The sequence below is a fragment of the Nicotiana tomentosiformis genome, chromosome 9, assembly GCF_000390325.3.
Source record: "Nicotiana tomentosiformis chromosome 9, ASM39032v3, whole genome shotgun sequence".
Lineage (NCBI taxonomy): Eukaryota > Viridiplantae > Streptophyta > Magnoliopsida > Solanales > Solanaceae > Nicotiana > Nicotiana tomentosiformis.
The window spans coordinates 23,352,604-23,368,675 of NC_090820.1; the positions used below are offsets into that span (position 1 = coordinate 23,352,604).

The 16,072-nt window shown below is 37.6% G+C and overlaps 1 protein-coding gene across 2 annotated transcripts; it reads left to right on the top strand.

The window, feature by feature from the left end:
• Positions 1-960: 960 nt before the first annotated feature.
• On the top strand, positions 961-3,462 carry LOC104110322 (GATA transcription factor 1-like). Of its 2 annotated transcripts, none has more exons than XM_009619786.4 (2): positions 961-1,354; positions 2,609-3,462. In XM_009619786.4, the coding sequence occupies exons 1-2, from the start codon at positions 1,136-1,138 to the stop codon at positions 3,254-3,256; spliced, it is 867 nt and encodes a 288-aa protein (XP_009618081.1). In that variant the 5' UTR covers positions 961-1,135; the 3' UTR covers positions 3,257-3,462. The 2 variants fall into 2 exon arrangements, with proteins under 2 accessions (XP_009618081.1, XP_009618082.1); XM_009619787.4 differs by having other exon boundaries at positions 1,002-1,593.
• The last annotated feature ends 12,610 nt before the right edge of the window (positions 3,463-16,072 follow it).

Consider the following 16,072-nt stretch of genomic DNA (forward strand, 5'->3'; position numbering starts at 1 on the left):
TACACTCTTTGACCTATTTTATGTGACGATGTTCTGTTGGTACAAAATTAAAGAAAAAAAATTTAAACTTGTGATCATCTTATTAAGAATAAAATGATAATATAACGTTACATTATTTCTAATAAAAGTTATAATTATGATTGAAAAAGACTAAAATCTCAGAGTAGCACATAAAATGATATAAGGAGAGTAATATTTTTCAAATGTGTTATTTTTTTCCTCACTTTGCATGTACATTTAAGACATATATTTATGATTAACAATATATAATTTAATAAGACCTCTAGCAATTTTTTTGAATTTTTTTTTGTTTTTTTTTTTTGTGTATAAGTTACTCTATGGTTACAAGTTCAATTTATCACCAATAAAGATTGTGGTAGAGTGATAAGTATTCCTTCATCCGTAATCAAATGTTTCGAGTTTGAGCCTTGAGTATGAAGTCGATTTTGTCAGGGAGTGTTTTACCTTCAATGTGAAACTTTCAATAAAAATCAAAATTTAATCGAGTTTTAATGCAGATATCGGACACAACATAAAAAATAAAAATAAATTCAATTTATCACCTGCCAGTCTCTCACATTCCGAAACAAAAAAACGTGACATCCTCTAATTAGTAATTACCATTCGAAAAGAAAAACCTAAATTGTGGGTGTTTGGACATAAGAATTGTAAAATATCGGAAAAAGTGAATTTTGTTTTCAAGTGAAAATGATATATGAAAATTAGAGTTGTATTTTTAAATTTTTGTGAGTGATTTAAAATAAAAAATTTTAAAAAATAAATTTTTAAAGTTTTTTAAAAATTTTCGAAATTAAATTTCAAGTGAAAATTGAAAATGTCACGCCAGAAACTTATTTCGAAAAAAAATGCAATTTTGTTTTGAAAAAAGTAAAAAAATTTCTTATTGCCAAACGGACCCTTTGATTTTTTATTTATTTGTTTAAACCTCAAAACTCTGTTGATAATAATAAATTCCCCGTAAAAAGAGAACATATCTCTGTCTCTCTCTTTAATCTTTCGCCACCCACCCACTTACTATTTCCTTTTTCTCTCTCAAAAACAAAACAAAACCAAACCAAACCTATAACCACAAACCCTTGTTTCACTTTCTCTTCTCTGTTTATTTTCCTGGAAAATGAAAATGGAGGCTTTGGACCCAAGTGCTGCTGCATGTTTTATGGTGGATGTAGATGATGACCTTCTCAACTTCTCTTTGGAAGATGAAACAGTTTTACAAGATGATGATGAAAAAACAACAAATTCCATTACCAAATACAAACACCCTTTCTCTTCTTCTTCTTCTTCTTTTTCCTCAAACCCTGTTCTTAGCCTTCTTCCCTCCCAACAACACCCTGTAAGTCTTAATACAAATTTCATTTCACTGTTTTTTTTTCCTTTTCTCTTCTCTTTTGGCCTTGAAAAGGGCTCTGGGTTCCGAGTTTTGGCTTGACTCGGTGTAACCCGGGGGTGTTCTTTGGCCAGAAACGTTGTGACTCGTTTTTTGGTGAGTCGACTCGGACGAGTTGACATATGCATTTGCTGTGTGTTACGTGTTTAAAACCTATTGGCTCAACTAATTCGAATACGTATTGGGTAAGTCCATTAAATTATTCTTAGGATTCGAACACGAGACTTTTAATTAAAGGTGAAATAATTTCGATTGTATCACCACCCTTTTATTGCATGGCTGTGTTTTAAGGGAGGCGACTGAGTCAAAACTGGTGGCTCGTCATTTGCCATTGAGTGGCATTTTGGTAAATAATAGTGGAAAAGGTGGGCAGTTTTAGAACCGTTTGTGGTGGAAACAAGAAAGTGGATTGACTGGCTCAAAGTAGGGAGGCGTTAGGAAAAATAAATTTTTGGACCATTTTGCCCTTGAAACCCTAACGCTACCAAAAAGAGTGCATGACATGGGGCTGGTGTTTGAGTAAAACAATTCCTTTGAATTTTAGATGTTGTTATTAAAATTTGGCATTTTTTTTGTGCTGAAAAAAAATATGAAAAGTTGTGTTTTTTTGGAAACTAAAATATGGGGGATATTTTAGGAATTTTGGAATATTTTCACAACATGTCTTTATGATTGGGCATTGGTTGTCACGATGTCTGAGCTGTTCAAATAAATGCACCATATCCGTTTCAACTTGTATTTCACAATCTTGAAAAGACACTTTTGTCCCTATCATCAATATTTATTTACCACAAATTTGTCCAAATTGCAAATTGTCCCACTTGAGAATTTTGACTTTTATTTTCTTTCTCTTGTATTGTTTACAATGTCTAAGCCTAGAAAACGACTAGATTCTCTCCTGGATATCTTTTCTTCCTTTTGATATAATGAAAACACTAAATTTTATCTTTTTTTAAACAAAATCTTAAAAGTTGAACATGAAAAAAAAATATATGAGTTAGAATAACTTTTTAAGCCTTAATGGAAATTCCTGTTACTTGTGCTAGTGGAAGGTAGCAGGTACCCAGTGAAATAGTCTGAGCTACGCACAAGCTAGCTCGAACACCATTGTTATCAAAAATAAAAACAAAAGCAAGAATAATTTTGGTAATTTGTTGGTTGCTGGCTCACTCAAGATTATTAACATGTTGCATTTTGCAGGAATGTGTTGAGGAAGAATTGGAATGGCTGTCAAACAAAGATGCATTTCCAGCAGTGGAGTTTGGCATACTTGCCGATAACCCAAGTATTGTATTTGATCACCATAGCCCGGTTTCAGTGCTGGAGAATAGTAGCAGCACCTGCAACAGCAGTGGCAATGGCAGCGCTAATGCAAACGCGTATATGAGCTGCTGTGCCAGCTTAAAAGTCCCGGTTAATTACCCCGTTCGTGCACGGAGCAAGAGAAGGCGTAGACGACGAAGAGGCAGCTTTGCTGACTTGCCAAGCGAGCATTGTATGTTGGTGAACAAACCGAGTTTCAAGATCGTTAAGCAACGTGAACCATTGCTTTCGTTACCGATGAATTCAGCTAAAAGTGCTTGTATCGGGAGGAGGTGCCAACACTGTGGAGCTGATAAGACCCCACAATGGCGGGCAGGTCCCCTGGGGCCGAAAACACTGTGTAATGCTTGTGGGGTCCGCTATAAGTCAGGCAGGTTGTTGCCAGAGTATCGCCCGGCAAACAGCCCTACTTTCTCGCCGACTGTGCATTCCAATTCTCACCGGAAGGTTTTGGAGATGAGAAAGCAGAAGATAGGAGTGGGAGGAATGATGATTCATGAAGCTTGTGGATATAGTGTAGGATAGGATTGAGTCGTCGTCTACAGCATCTTTTTGGCCATTTTTCTTCTTTTACCATAGTTAGCATAGACTCTAGGTTTGTTTGTAATGGTCTAGATTGTTAGTGAACCAATATTTGTTTTGGTTTTCCATCAAAATCCACTAGGAATTTTGAACTTAGTGTGTTTGATTATGCTTTTAGACAGAATCCAGAAAGAAGAGTTCTTGACAAAGATGTCAGTTTTTTAATTCTACCTACTTACCTTTTCATTTGCATGGATTGGAAATGATACATTTTTGGTTTGTGACTGATCAAAAAGAAAAAAAGGAAAGAACAAAGAGTGTTGTTTGTGGTAGTTGGTCGAAAACTATTTTGCTACCACTGCTAACTAAGCAGTTTAACAGTTGCAGAAGCTGCAGTTAGCTCGAGATGGAAGTTTTGAAGGTCTAAGTGTTCCAATTATTTGAGGGGTTTGATCATTTTACTTTGGTTTGCTTCTTTATGTAATGAATGTCTTGTAATATGCTTCTTTTTGCCTATGAAGCATTCAGCCATATTGTTTACTTGTTAGAAGTAAAAAAGAGTGGAAATTGTACAATGTTCTTATTATAGTAGCTGTTGATCAGGCTATGGGATGAATAATTCTTTTTCTTCTATCTCAGAGGAATAAAGCAGGGAGCTTAACATAGTGACCATTTTTTTGACTAACTGGCTGGTATTTCTTGTTCCTCTTTCTCCTGAACTCTTACTTTCAATGCTAATATGAGCAGGAATGTGGACAATGAGTTTGTTCCCAGCAGTGTAATTTGTCACTTTATAAGTTTGCTAATACCAAGGGGAACATTAGAGCAACGGTAAAATTGTCTTCGTGTAACCTATAAGTTATAGGTTCGAGCCGTGGAAGCAACTACTAATACTTGCATCAGGGTAAGTTGTCTACATCACACCCTTGAGGTGCGGCTCTTTCCCAAAATATACGTGAACGCGAGATGCTTTGTGCATTGGGCTGCCTTTTTTATAAGTCTGCCAATTTGTATGGACGTTGTATGATTTTCTTGTAGGTTACCTTGTTAGACATTATGGATATTTGTAACCTTCAAATGTATTCTTGTTTGGACAAGATTTGACAATGTCTATTGCCTCCAGGACTTTGGTTCAGTGGTAAGAACGCATGGCATATGTGCTTTTGGTTCAGTGGTAAGAACGCATGGCATATGTGCTTTAGGTGCACGTCAGGGATTTGAACATGACCATAGAAAAAAGCTTGTTATTTGAGGGGAGAATGATAGAAGGGCTGACATATTATCCACCGAGTTTTACGTCAGGGATTTGAACATGACCATAGAAAAAAGCTTATTATTTGAGGGGAGAAAGATAGAAGGGCTGACATATTATCCACCGAGTTTTGAACCGTGCGCCAGCTGGCCCTCGGGATTCCTTGGTTATAAAAAAAAAGAAGGAATTTTGACAATGTCCACCAAATTGGATGGTCTGTATCTGAGTGAAAAGATCACCTCCTATTGAGTAGAAACAGCCCTGTGTTGTAGAACATAGACTTTCTTAACCTTTTTTTATCTGTTTATTAGCTCACTTATTAGGTAAGAGTAGAAGTGACAACACAAAGTAGTGGTATTATTTTCTATGCTTTTGCATATCAGTGACTTGGATCCTATTCTTTATAGTGATCATATCTGGCTTTTTCTTTGATCTTGATTGCTTAACATTTGCTTTAGTCACTTCCTGTAGATGACATAGAAGTTTTGTTGTGTTCTGGATTTATATAACCCTTCTTGTTTGTGAATCATCTATTTTATAGAAGATTTTTACAGATTTAGTCAAAGGTGGCTGCACTGATATATATTTATGAGTGGCTGCCATTTTCTTATGGTGTCACTAATGTGTGTGTTGTTTACTAATAATGCACTAGTTTATGGTTACATATAATGACAATAATGAGTGATTATAAGTTATTAGCTAACTAAGAAACAAGCTTATAGGCTTCCACCTATTGCAGAATTAAGCAATATGTTGAATATACCATATTGTCATTAGAAGAGTTTTGCTTGAATTAAGTTATTAAAAGTTGAACATAGTAAGCTATGTTCAATAATAGCTTTGCAGTCTGTAAAAATTATGTAGAAGTGAAGAGCAGATTCAGAGCTTTAGCTATGTTCTTCGGTTGAGAATATGATGTGAAATCTTTGTTTGATTGTTGTCACGACCCAATCTAGGACCTAAGGGGCTCTAAGCACGTCTTATTGAAATTTTATAGAGTTTTTTTTATTTTCAGAGCAATCTAAAATTTTCATATTTCAGTTCAATCACATGACACAACAAGCACTTGTCAAAGCAAATCACAATCATAAGTATCCAACTGTCGGTAACCCAATAATTGCCCAAAATACAATAAGAAAGGTTAATGGATACTCTGTTCGATTTTCTGCTAAATTCTGATATAACTTAGTTGGGGTCCTACCCCTAAGCACCGGTTACGATCCTATCCTAATTTGAGTTGCAACAATTGTGATGGGTCTAAGAGGTGAACATGAAGGACGCAACTCACAAAGAATATGTTTGCTAGGAATCACTAGTACCTTACTAGTTATAATACAAAGCGTATTTACAGACCCGTTATCTAGTACTTGTATTGGTGGGAGGTAGCAGGTACTTTGTAAAATTAGTTGAGGTGCGCGAAAGCTGATAAACATTACAGTTTTAAAAAAAAATACAAAGCATATTCACAGGCCGGTTCTTGTGGGTGTAGTTTTAACATTTTATATGGTCTTGGACGGTCCTTACTTCATGAGCTAACTTTTGGGATTGAGTTACACCTCATGTTCATTTATTTATTATGGTATCTGAGCCAGGCCTACCCAATTCATTGTTTATCCCGATGTTGGGCTCCCATCTTATATGGTTTACGCTCCAGTTGCCAGGCCTGGGTGTGGGGGGAGTGTTGAGTGTTCCCACATCGGTTGGATGAGTGGCTATTTGTCTCCTTATATGACCTTGGACAATTCTCATCTCATGAACTACTTTTTGAAGTTGAGTTAGGTGCAAGGTTCATTTATTTATTTTGGATGTGCAACAATGAGTAAATTCTTTTTGTTGGATCTAATATATAAAAACATTTCTATTGATGGGAGACATTAAGACTCAAATTCAAAATCTCTATATGTTTCAAATACTATATTAAGTTGTATGAACTGACTTATCTAAATATTTAAACAAGTTAGAGATGAAATATTTTATTTATTTCATAGGAAAGTGTTTGAAGTTATATGATTCTTTGGTTGGGCTAAGACAACCATACATATATCCCATGACTAAACTACAAAATTTTCTTATGTGCAGTGAATGTATGGGTCTATTTTATGTTTGTCCATATCCTCGGTTTCATTATAGGTGGCCAGATGCATTGAGTCATTGAGAGAATTAGTGAGACCAATGTCCCATTTTCACAAAAGAAAAACACAAAAAACTAGCTATCATATTTACAACATGTAGGGCATCACACAATCTTCTTGAAGATTTTCTTTTAAGTAAGCTTTTGGTTACTTATGGAGGGGATTTTTGGTTTAAAAGGGCAGTGCCCGGTGCATAAAGCATCACGTAGGGTTCGGAAAAAGGCCGTACCTCAAGGGGAGTGATGTATACAACCTACTCTAATGAAAATATTAGTGGTTGGTTTCATGGCTCGAATCCCTGACCTATAAGCCATATGGAGACAACTTTATTATAGTTTGAATCCCTGACCTATAGGCTATATGGAGACAACTTTACTGTTGTAGGAGATTTCTGGTTAAATTTCTTAATTATTGGTGCGGCATAAATTATTGTCACAAATAAAATTTTGACATTACACTTTTGAAAATATTTTCGCAAACAGAGGAAAAGACTTAATTCCTTTTGGAGGCATATGCTATTTTCATTTGAAGTGTCTTCTCTTTATGCCACTTGCTTTAATCAACATGTAATTATCACAAATATATTATTTGAATAACCATAGGAAATCAGGATTTAAGTCCCAATAAAGACAAACAATATTAGATTTTTTTTTAATTTGTTTAGCGGCCAGAGTTATCCTGTAGTCGTGCTGATGAAAAATAATAGGCACACGCTGAAATAATTGAGGTGCGCCACAAGATTACTTGAATACCTTATCTCTTACCTTCTGCTGCTACTATATGTGATGTACTTTTTTATCCGATCAAACGTTGAGAGATGGCTGAATACATGTAGAGACACTTAAATTGACACAAATTTTCATTTAGACACCTAAACTTATGGGTGTTCATATTCAACACTTATACTATTTGAAACTTGTTCCACTTAGACACTTCTTATTGAGTTGACACATAAAGTGAGTTTCACCCAATATAGGCGCGTGAAGAGCCCAAACACAGATTTTATCTTCTTTTTTTCCTTTTTATTTCTTTCTTCATTTTTCTTCTTCTTCTTTCTCTCCACCGTCACTTCCACCATTATTGTGCCTCCACCATTAATTTAGCTCGAAAGTTTGAACCAACAATCGTCCCAGTTGATTGAAGCCGAAGTGAGACCGTATTTTTTATTTGAAGTCAAAACCACTATTAATGGGGGTTTTAAAAACTTGAAGGTTTAAAATGAGTTACTTGATTTGATGAAAAATTGAGAAATTAATATTGGGGTTGTCTTCGGGTCTTCGTGGGGAATTTTTAGCTGAAGTTATAACAAACTTGGAGGAGTTTCTCTTGAAATTTTGGATTACAATCGTGGCTAGAACAAGAACACACATGAAGATAGTGAATAATACCACAAACAATGATTTCCGGAACACTAATGTGTCCTTTTTTTGTTTTTTGTTTTGTTAATAATGTGTCATTTTCTAATTGGGTGTAAATTAAAGTTTTTCTTTTCTTTTTGAGAATGTTATTTTATTTTGTTTACTAAATAGATTTTAAAATAGTTTTTCTTTTTTTTTTTTTTAACTCAAAATGATATATGTCTTTTTTTTTTTTTTTGTCATTCGCCACATCAGCAGCGAGTTCATTGCACACACTTTATAAGTTTGGCTAATTGTCATAGAAGTGCCTAATTGAAACACGTTTCGGATAATATAAGTGCTCAATAGGAACACCCTTAAGTTTAGGTGTTTAAATGAAAAATTGCATCAACTTTAAGTGTTTCCACATGTATTCAGCCTTGGGAGTGATCTAACAAATAAATTTCACCAAGGTAGAATACGACAGTCATATTTTATTAAATTTTTTTATGTTTATACCAATCTCACCCATATTTGAAAAGACTTAACATGATGGAGAGTAGGCCATGTTTGGGCTAATAATACATAAATGACAAGTCGGATAGAGAACCATCTATTCTAACTTCAGCTCTAATGTTGGCTAGTGAATTGTCTTTCAAAAATCAATGAATATAAGAGTTGTTCAATAATGTAGAAGATAGTTTAAATTTTGGGCATGCTCTTGGTCCAAATGGGCCAAACAACATTGCACCATTAATAATTAAAGATCATTGTCCCTATATCTATAAGCAGAAAATGCTTTGAGGGAGCAAATAATATCTTTATTCTAAAATTCATTTTAAAAAATCCCTCACTTTTCTTCTTCTTGTGGAAAGAAGAAAAAAAAAACGAAGGAAGATCATCGTGAGTTTCAAGGGCTTACAACACTAGTAGAAATGATACCAAGCGTACAGTTATTTAAAAATTAGCTAATGTGTCCTGAGTTTCAGTTTAGCAGTTTAATTTTTCTTCTAAAATTAAGATTTTTAGTTTAAATTTTTAAGATAAGATAAGTATTGGCTAATCCTTAAATAACAACCATAAGAATGTGTCACGATCCCAAATTCTCTCCGTAGGAGGTCGTGATGTCGCCTAGTCTCAAAGACTAGGTAACCCTATCAATGCGGAATAATAATAAATATCTGGAATAAATAAACTACAATTCAAATATTTTCAACTCCTAAAATCCGGTAAAAATAAGCCACAAGCTTCTAAGAATTTATTCTCTATATCTCTATACATCAGAGTCTAAAGCAAATAAGGAATACAATATAGTAAGATAGAAGGGGACTCCGGAGTCTGCGGACGCTGGCAGATATACTTTGAAGTCTCCTCGTACAGCTAGTTATTGATGCCTGGTCTGATAAGATGTACCTGGATCTGCACAAAAAGATGTGCAGAAGCGTAGTATGAGTACACCACAGCGGTACCCAGTAAGTGCCAAGCCTAATCTCGGTAGAGTAGTGACGAGGTCAAGTAAGGCCCTACTGAAAAATAAATAATAACATGGTAAAATGTTTAGCAATATAATAAGATAAAATGACAATGGAAATGAATTAAGTAGTATGTCACCATTTAATTACACCAAATAATGGCAATTAATACCTCGTGGAAGCAAAACAAAATTCTTTTCAACTTTAAGAAAATCATAACAATAATCAAAGGCAACTGCGGCCATAAATCAATATCCACAAGGGCACTCTCAAGATACCGCCTCGTAGTACCAAATCAGAAATAAATTCACAATATCTCATTTCCTTATATCACCGCGAGAGCCTTCACAATTTATTTTAAAGAAAATATTTTTTCCGAAATAGCATCCCGTATTTTAGCCATCCTTATCACACTGCATAACTTCTAGTAGTTTCCCTACTAGCCATGCGTATCAAGCCACCCTTATCTCACCGCATGCGTTTCAACACTCGGATCTTATACCACCGCATGCATATCAATATCACAATATATCATAATTTGCACCTCAAATGCCCAAATAATTCAACTTGCCAAAATAAATCAACAATAATATTTTTCCATAATAAAGAGTCCACGGCTCCATCATAATGAGTACGAAAATCTCACAAAATATTCAGCAAAAATAATATTTTACAAATTTAATACCTTGTCTAAATATCAAAATTTTAAATGTAAAATACTTTATTTTTTAATAATATTTAAATTTAAGAAATTCAACCTTCAAATAATGCACAAAATAAAAGAAACCAAGTTTTAGCTAAACAGGTAAAAACAATTAGCAAGAGAGGTTCAAGCAAATTTAAAATATATAAATCAGATCAATGATAAAGAATATAACAAGATAAAATAATCTAATTAATATGTAACAGTGATCTACACAATTTAAAAACATAAACCTTCACATTTCACCTGTGTACATACTCGTCACCTCGTGTACACGACTTTCATCACATTACAATTATCACATCAATACCAATCCTAGGGAAAATTTCTCCCACACAAGGTTAGACAAGTCACTTACCTCGACTTGCTCCAATTTAACCAAGTAGTATACCTTTTTCTTGATTTTCCGACTCCGACCGACTTAAATCTAGTCATAATTAATTCGACACAGTCAACAAAAATTATAGAATCAATTCCATAAGAAAAACTATATTTTTCAATAAAAATCCAAAATTAACTCAAAAGTTGCCTGTGGGGCCCACGTCTCGGAATCCGTCGAAAGTTACGGAATATGAACATCCATTCAATCACGAGTCTAACCATACCAAAATGACTAAATTCCGATAACAATTCGACCCTTAAATCCTCAAATCTATCCAAGAGGGTTTTCAAATTTTTTCAACTTAAATCACCAATTAATTATTAAAAATAGTGATGGATTCGGGTAATCTAACCAAGATTGAGTTAAGAACACTTACCCCGATGTTTTCTACAAAAATCTCCCAAAAATTACCTCAATTCGAGCTCCAAATCGTTAAAAATGGACGACGTCCCATTTTCAGAACTAAAACTTTTTGTCCACGCTTTTTCTTCTATGCGATCGCTGCCAAAGGCACGCGATCGCGAAGAACAAAATAAGGTTGCCTAGAATTAAGCTTATGCGATCGCGGATAACACCACATGATCGCGAAACACAACATTCCCAGACCTACGCGATCGCAGACTCATCCACGTGATCACGAAGGATTAAGCGCGTGGACCAGGTTCTGCCTCGTTTCCTCTTCGCGAACGTGGTCTTAGCCACGCATTCGCATAACACAGCTTGCCTAACCTACGCGATCGCGGACTCGCCCACGCGATCACATAGCACAAAATTTCAGCTGTCCAATTAACCCTACGCGATCGCATACTTTCTCACGCGATCGTGTAGAAGGAAACTAGAACCTGTAGAAACCAGAACTTCAGCTATCAAGCCAAGTCCAAAAATGATCCGTTAGGCATCCGAAACTCACCCGAGCCCCTCAGGACCTCAACCAAATATACCAACAAGTCGTAATACATCATACGAACTTAGTTGAGTCTTCAAATCACATCTAACAACACAAAAAATACGAATCACACATAGATTTAAGCTTAATGAACTTTTGAAACTTTCAATTTCTACAAACGACGCCGGAACATATCAAATCAAGTCCGATTGACCTCAAATTTTGCATGCAAGTTATAAATAACATAACAGAGCTATAAAAATTTTCGGAACAGGATTCCGACCCCGATATCAAAATGTCAACTCCCCGGTCAAACTTTCAAACTTAAATTTCTATTTTAGCTATTTCAAGCCTAATTTAACTACGGACTTCCAAATAAAATTTCGAACACGCTCCTAAGTCCAAAATCCCCATACAGAGATGTTGGAATCATCAAAATTTTATTCCGGGGTTATTTTCTCAAAATATTGACCAAAGTCAAACTTAGCATTTTAAGGCCAACTTAAGGAACCAAGTGTTCCGATTTCAACCCTAACACTTCCAAATCCCAAACCAACCATCCCCGCAAGATATAATTTTATAAAAGCACATACATGGAGTTTTATTTAGAGGAACGGGATTCTAAAAGTCAAAATGACCAGTTGGGTTATTACATTCTTCATCTTTTAAACAAACGTTCGTCCTCGAACGGGTTTAGAATTATACCTGGAGTGGTGAAAAGATAAGGATAACAGCTACGCATATCATGCTCGGTCTCCCAAGTCGCTTCCTCGACCGGATGACCCCTCCACTGAACCTTCACGGAAACAATGTTCTTCGACCTCAGCTTTCGGACCTGCCTATCTAAAATAGCCATTGGTTCCTCAACATAAGATAGATCATTGTCCAACTGAACCGAACTGAAGTCTAACACATGAGATGGATCGCCGTGATATTTTTGAAGTATAGAAACATGGAATACCGGATAAACTGCAGAGAGACTAGGTGGTAGTGCAAGTCTGTAAGCCACCTCTCCAACTCTCTCAAGAATCTCAAAAGGCCCAATATACCTAGGGCTCAACTTACCCTTCTTTCCGAATCTCATTACACCCTTCATAGGCGAAACCCGGAGCAGGAACCGCTCACCAACCAGGAATACAACATCACGAACCTTCTGGTCCGCATAACGCTTCTGTCTAGATTGGGCTGTACGAAGTCGATCCTGAATCAATTTAACCTTTTTCAAGGCATCCTGAACCAAGTCTGTACCCAATAGCCTAGCCTCGCCCGGTTCGAACCAACCCACTGGAGACCGGCACCGCCTACCATACAAGGCTTCATACGGAGCCATCTGAATGCTTGATTGATAACTGTTGTTGTAAGTAAACTCCGCAAGTGGTAAGAACTGGTCCCAAGCACCCCCAAAATCTATCGCACACGCACGAAGCATATCCTCCCATATCTGAATAGTGCATTCGGACTGCCCGTCCGTCTGAGGGTTAAATGTTGTACTCAACTCTACCCGAGTAACCAACTCACGATGTACTGCCCTCCAGAACCATGATGTAAACTGCGTACCCCGGTCAGAGATGATAGATACTGGTACGCCGTGAAGTCTGATAATCTCGTGAATATAGATTCAAGCCAACTGCTCGGAATAGTAGGTAGTCATCACAGGAACGAAATGAGCTGACTTGGTCAGCCTATCCACAATCACCCAAACTGCATCAAACTTCCGCTGAGTCCGTGGAAGTCCAACAACGAAATCCATAGTGATTCTCTCCCATTTTCACTCCGAAATTTCTAACTTCTGAAGCAATCCACCTAGCCGCCGATGCTCATATTTTACCTGTTGACAATTAAGACACCGAGCTGCATACTCCACTATATCTTTCTTCATCCGCCTCTACCAATAGTGCTGTCTCAGGTCTTGATACATCTTTGTAGCACCTGGATGAATGAAGTACCACGAACTGTGAGCCTCTTGGAGAATCAACTCACGCAAACCATCTACATTTGGCACACATAGCCTGCCCTGCATCTGTAATACACTGTCATATCCAATAGTGACTTCCTTGGCATCACCGTGTTGAACTGTATCCTTAAGGACAAGCAGATGGGGGTCGTCATACTGACGCTCTCTGATACGATCATAAAGAGAAGATTGAGAAACCACACAAGCCAAAACTCGGCTCGGCTCAGAAATATCCAACCTAACAAACTGGTTGGCCAAGGCCTAAACACCCAAGGCTAAAGGCCTCTCTGCTACCGGTAAATATGCTAAGCTCCGCCTTACGACTCAAGGCATCGACTACTACATTGGCCTTCCCGGGATGATAGAGAATGGTGATATCATAATCCTTAAGCAACTCCAACTATCTCCGCTGCCACAAATTAAGATCCTTCTGTTTAAACAGATGTTGTAGACTCCGGTGATCGGTGTAGACCTCACAATGGACACCGTACAAATAATGCCGCCAAATCTTCAAGGCATGAACTATAGCTGCTAACTCAAGGTCGTGGACCGAATAATTCTTCTCATGTACCTTTAACTGTCTGGACGCATAGGCAATTACCCTACCGTCTTGTATCAACACTGCGTCGAGACCAATACGCGACGCATCACAATACACAGTATAAGACCCTGAACCTGTAGGTAATACCAACACTAGGGTTGTAGTCAACGATGTCTTGAGCTTTTGGAAGCTCTCCTCACATTCCTCGGTACACTTGAATGGAGCACCCTTATGGGTCAATCTGGTCATAGGTGCAGCAATAGAAGAAAAACCCTCTACAAATTGGCGATAATACCCTGCCAATCCAAGAAAACTCCGGATCTCCGTAGATGAGGACGGTCTGGACCAACTTTGTACTGCCTCAATCTTCTTCGGATCTACCTTGATCCACTCGCACGAAACTATATGACTCAAAAATCCCAATGAATCAAGCCAGAATTCACACTTTGAAAATTTTGCATATAACTTCTTTTCTCTCAAAGTCTGAAGCACAGTCCTCAAGTGCTGCTCATGATCCTCCCGACTCCAGGAATACACCAGAATGTTGTCAATAAATACAATGATGAATGAGTCAAGGTAGGGCTGAAATACAATGTTCATCAAATGCATAAATGATGCTGGGGTGTTGGTCAGCCCAAAAGATATCACAAGGAACTCTAATAACCATACCGAGTCCTGAAAGCAGTCTTCGGGATATCGGATTCCCGAATCTTCAACTGATGATAGCCTGAACGCAAGTCAATTTTAGAGAATACCCTGGCACCCTGAAGCTGATCAAATAGATCATCAATACGTGGCAATGGATACCTGTTCTTCACTGTAACCTTGTTCAGCCGGCAGTAATCAATATACATCCGCATATAACCATCCTTCTTCTTTACAAATAAGACAGGAGCACCCCAAGGTGATATAATGGGCCGAATAAAGCCCTTATCAGCAATTCATGTAACTATTCTTTTAATTCTTTCAACTTTGTTAGGGCCATACGATATGGTGGAATAGAAATATGTTGAGTGCCCGATAACAAATCAATGCCAAAGTCAATATCCCTATCGGGTGGCATACTCGGAAGATCCACTGGAAATACATCAGAAAAATCCCTTACTACAGGAACTGACTCCACGATAGGAGTATCAATACTAACATCTCTCACATAGGTCAAATATGCATCACAGCCCTTCTCAACCATTCGTTGAGCTTTAAGAAATGAAACAACCCTTCTAGGAACATGATCTGAGGTACCTCTCCACTCTAGCCGCAGTAGACCTGGCATAGCCAACGTCACCGTCTTGGTATAACAATAAAGAATAGCGTGATAGGGCGACAACCAGTCCGTGCCCAAAATAATATTAAAATCCACCATACTGAGCAATAATAAATTAGCTCTAGTCTTAATACCACTGATAACAATTAAACACGACCGATACACACGGTCCATAATAATAGATTCACCCACGGGTGTAGATACATAAACATGAGAACTCAAGGAATCACGTGATACGCCCAAATACGAGGCAAAATAAGATGACACATAAGAATAAGTGGAGCCTAGATCAAATAAGACTGATGCATTTCTATGACAGACCGGAATAATACATGTGATAACAGAATCGGATGCAACGACCTCTGTCCTAGCAGGAAAGGCATAATATCTGGCCTGGCCTCCCCTTCTAGGGCGACCTCTACCTGTCCGACATCCACCTCTAGCTGGTTGTGCAGGTGGAGTGGAAACTGGTGCTGTAATCATGGCCTGAAAAGCCTGAGGACCCGGTGGAATAGGTGAGGCCTGAGAAATCTGTGGAGGTGCATCCCTCCTAAATCTGGGGCAATCTCTCATGATATGACGAGTGTTACCATACTCAAAACAAGCCCTCGGAGGACGTGGCTGTTGGGACTGGCTCGGGCCTGATCGACTAGACTGCCCGCTGAAAGCATCCCGTACAGGAGGTACAGTAGACACTGGCGGTGCATAATATAGAACCTGAGGTCTGGGAGTAGCCGGAATATTACTGGAAGTTGGAAGTGCTGAATGAATAGGACATCTCACATAACCTCTACCATGACGGGCTGCAACTGGGGCACGAGAATTATTATATGTGCCAGAATCCCGGGGTCTCTTAGCTTCCCTCTCTTCCCTCTCCCGGATCCGCATACCTTCCA

Excerpts from the sequence above, each read along its gene's own strand:
- LOC104110322 (XM_009619786.4), top strand. The coding sequence starts at position 1,136 with ATGAAAATGGAGGCTTTGGACCCAAGTGCTGCTGCATGTTTTATGGTG. Across the intron at positions 1,355-2,608 it reads TTCCCTCCCAACAACACCCT|GAATGTGTTGAGGAAGAATT; the intron begins GTAAGTCTTAAT and ends TGCATTTTGCAG.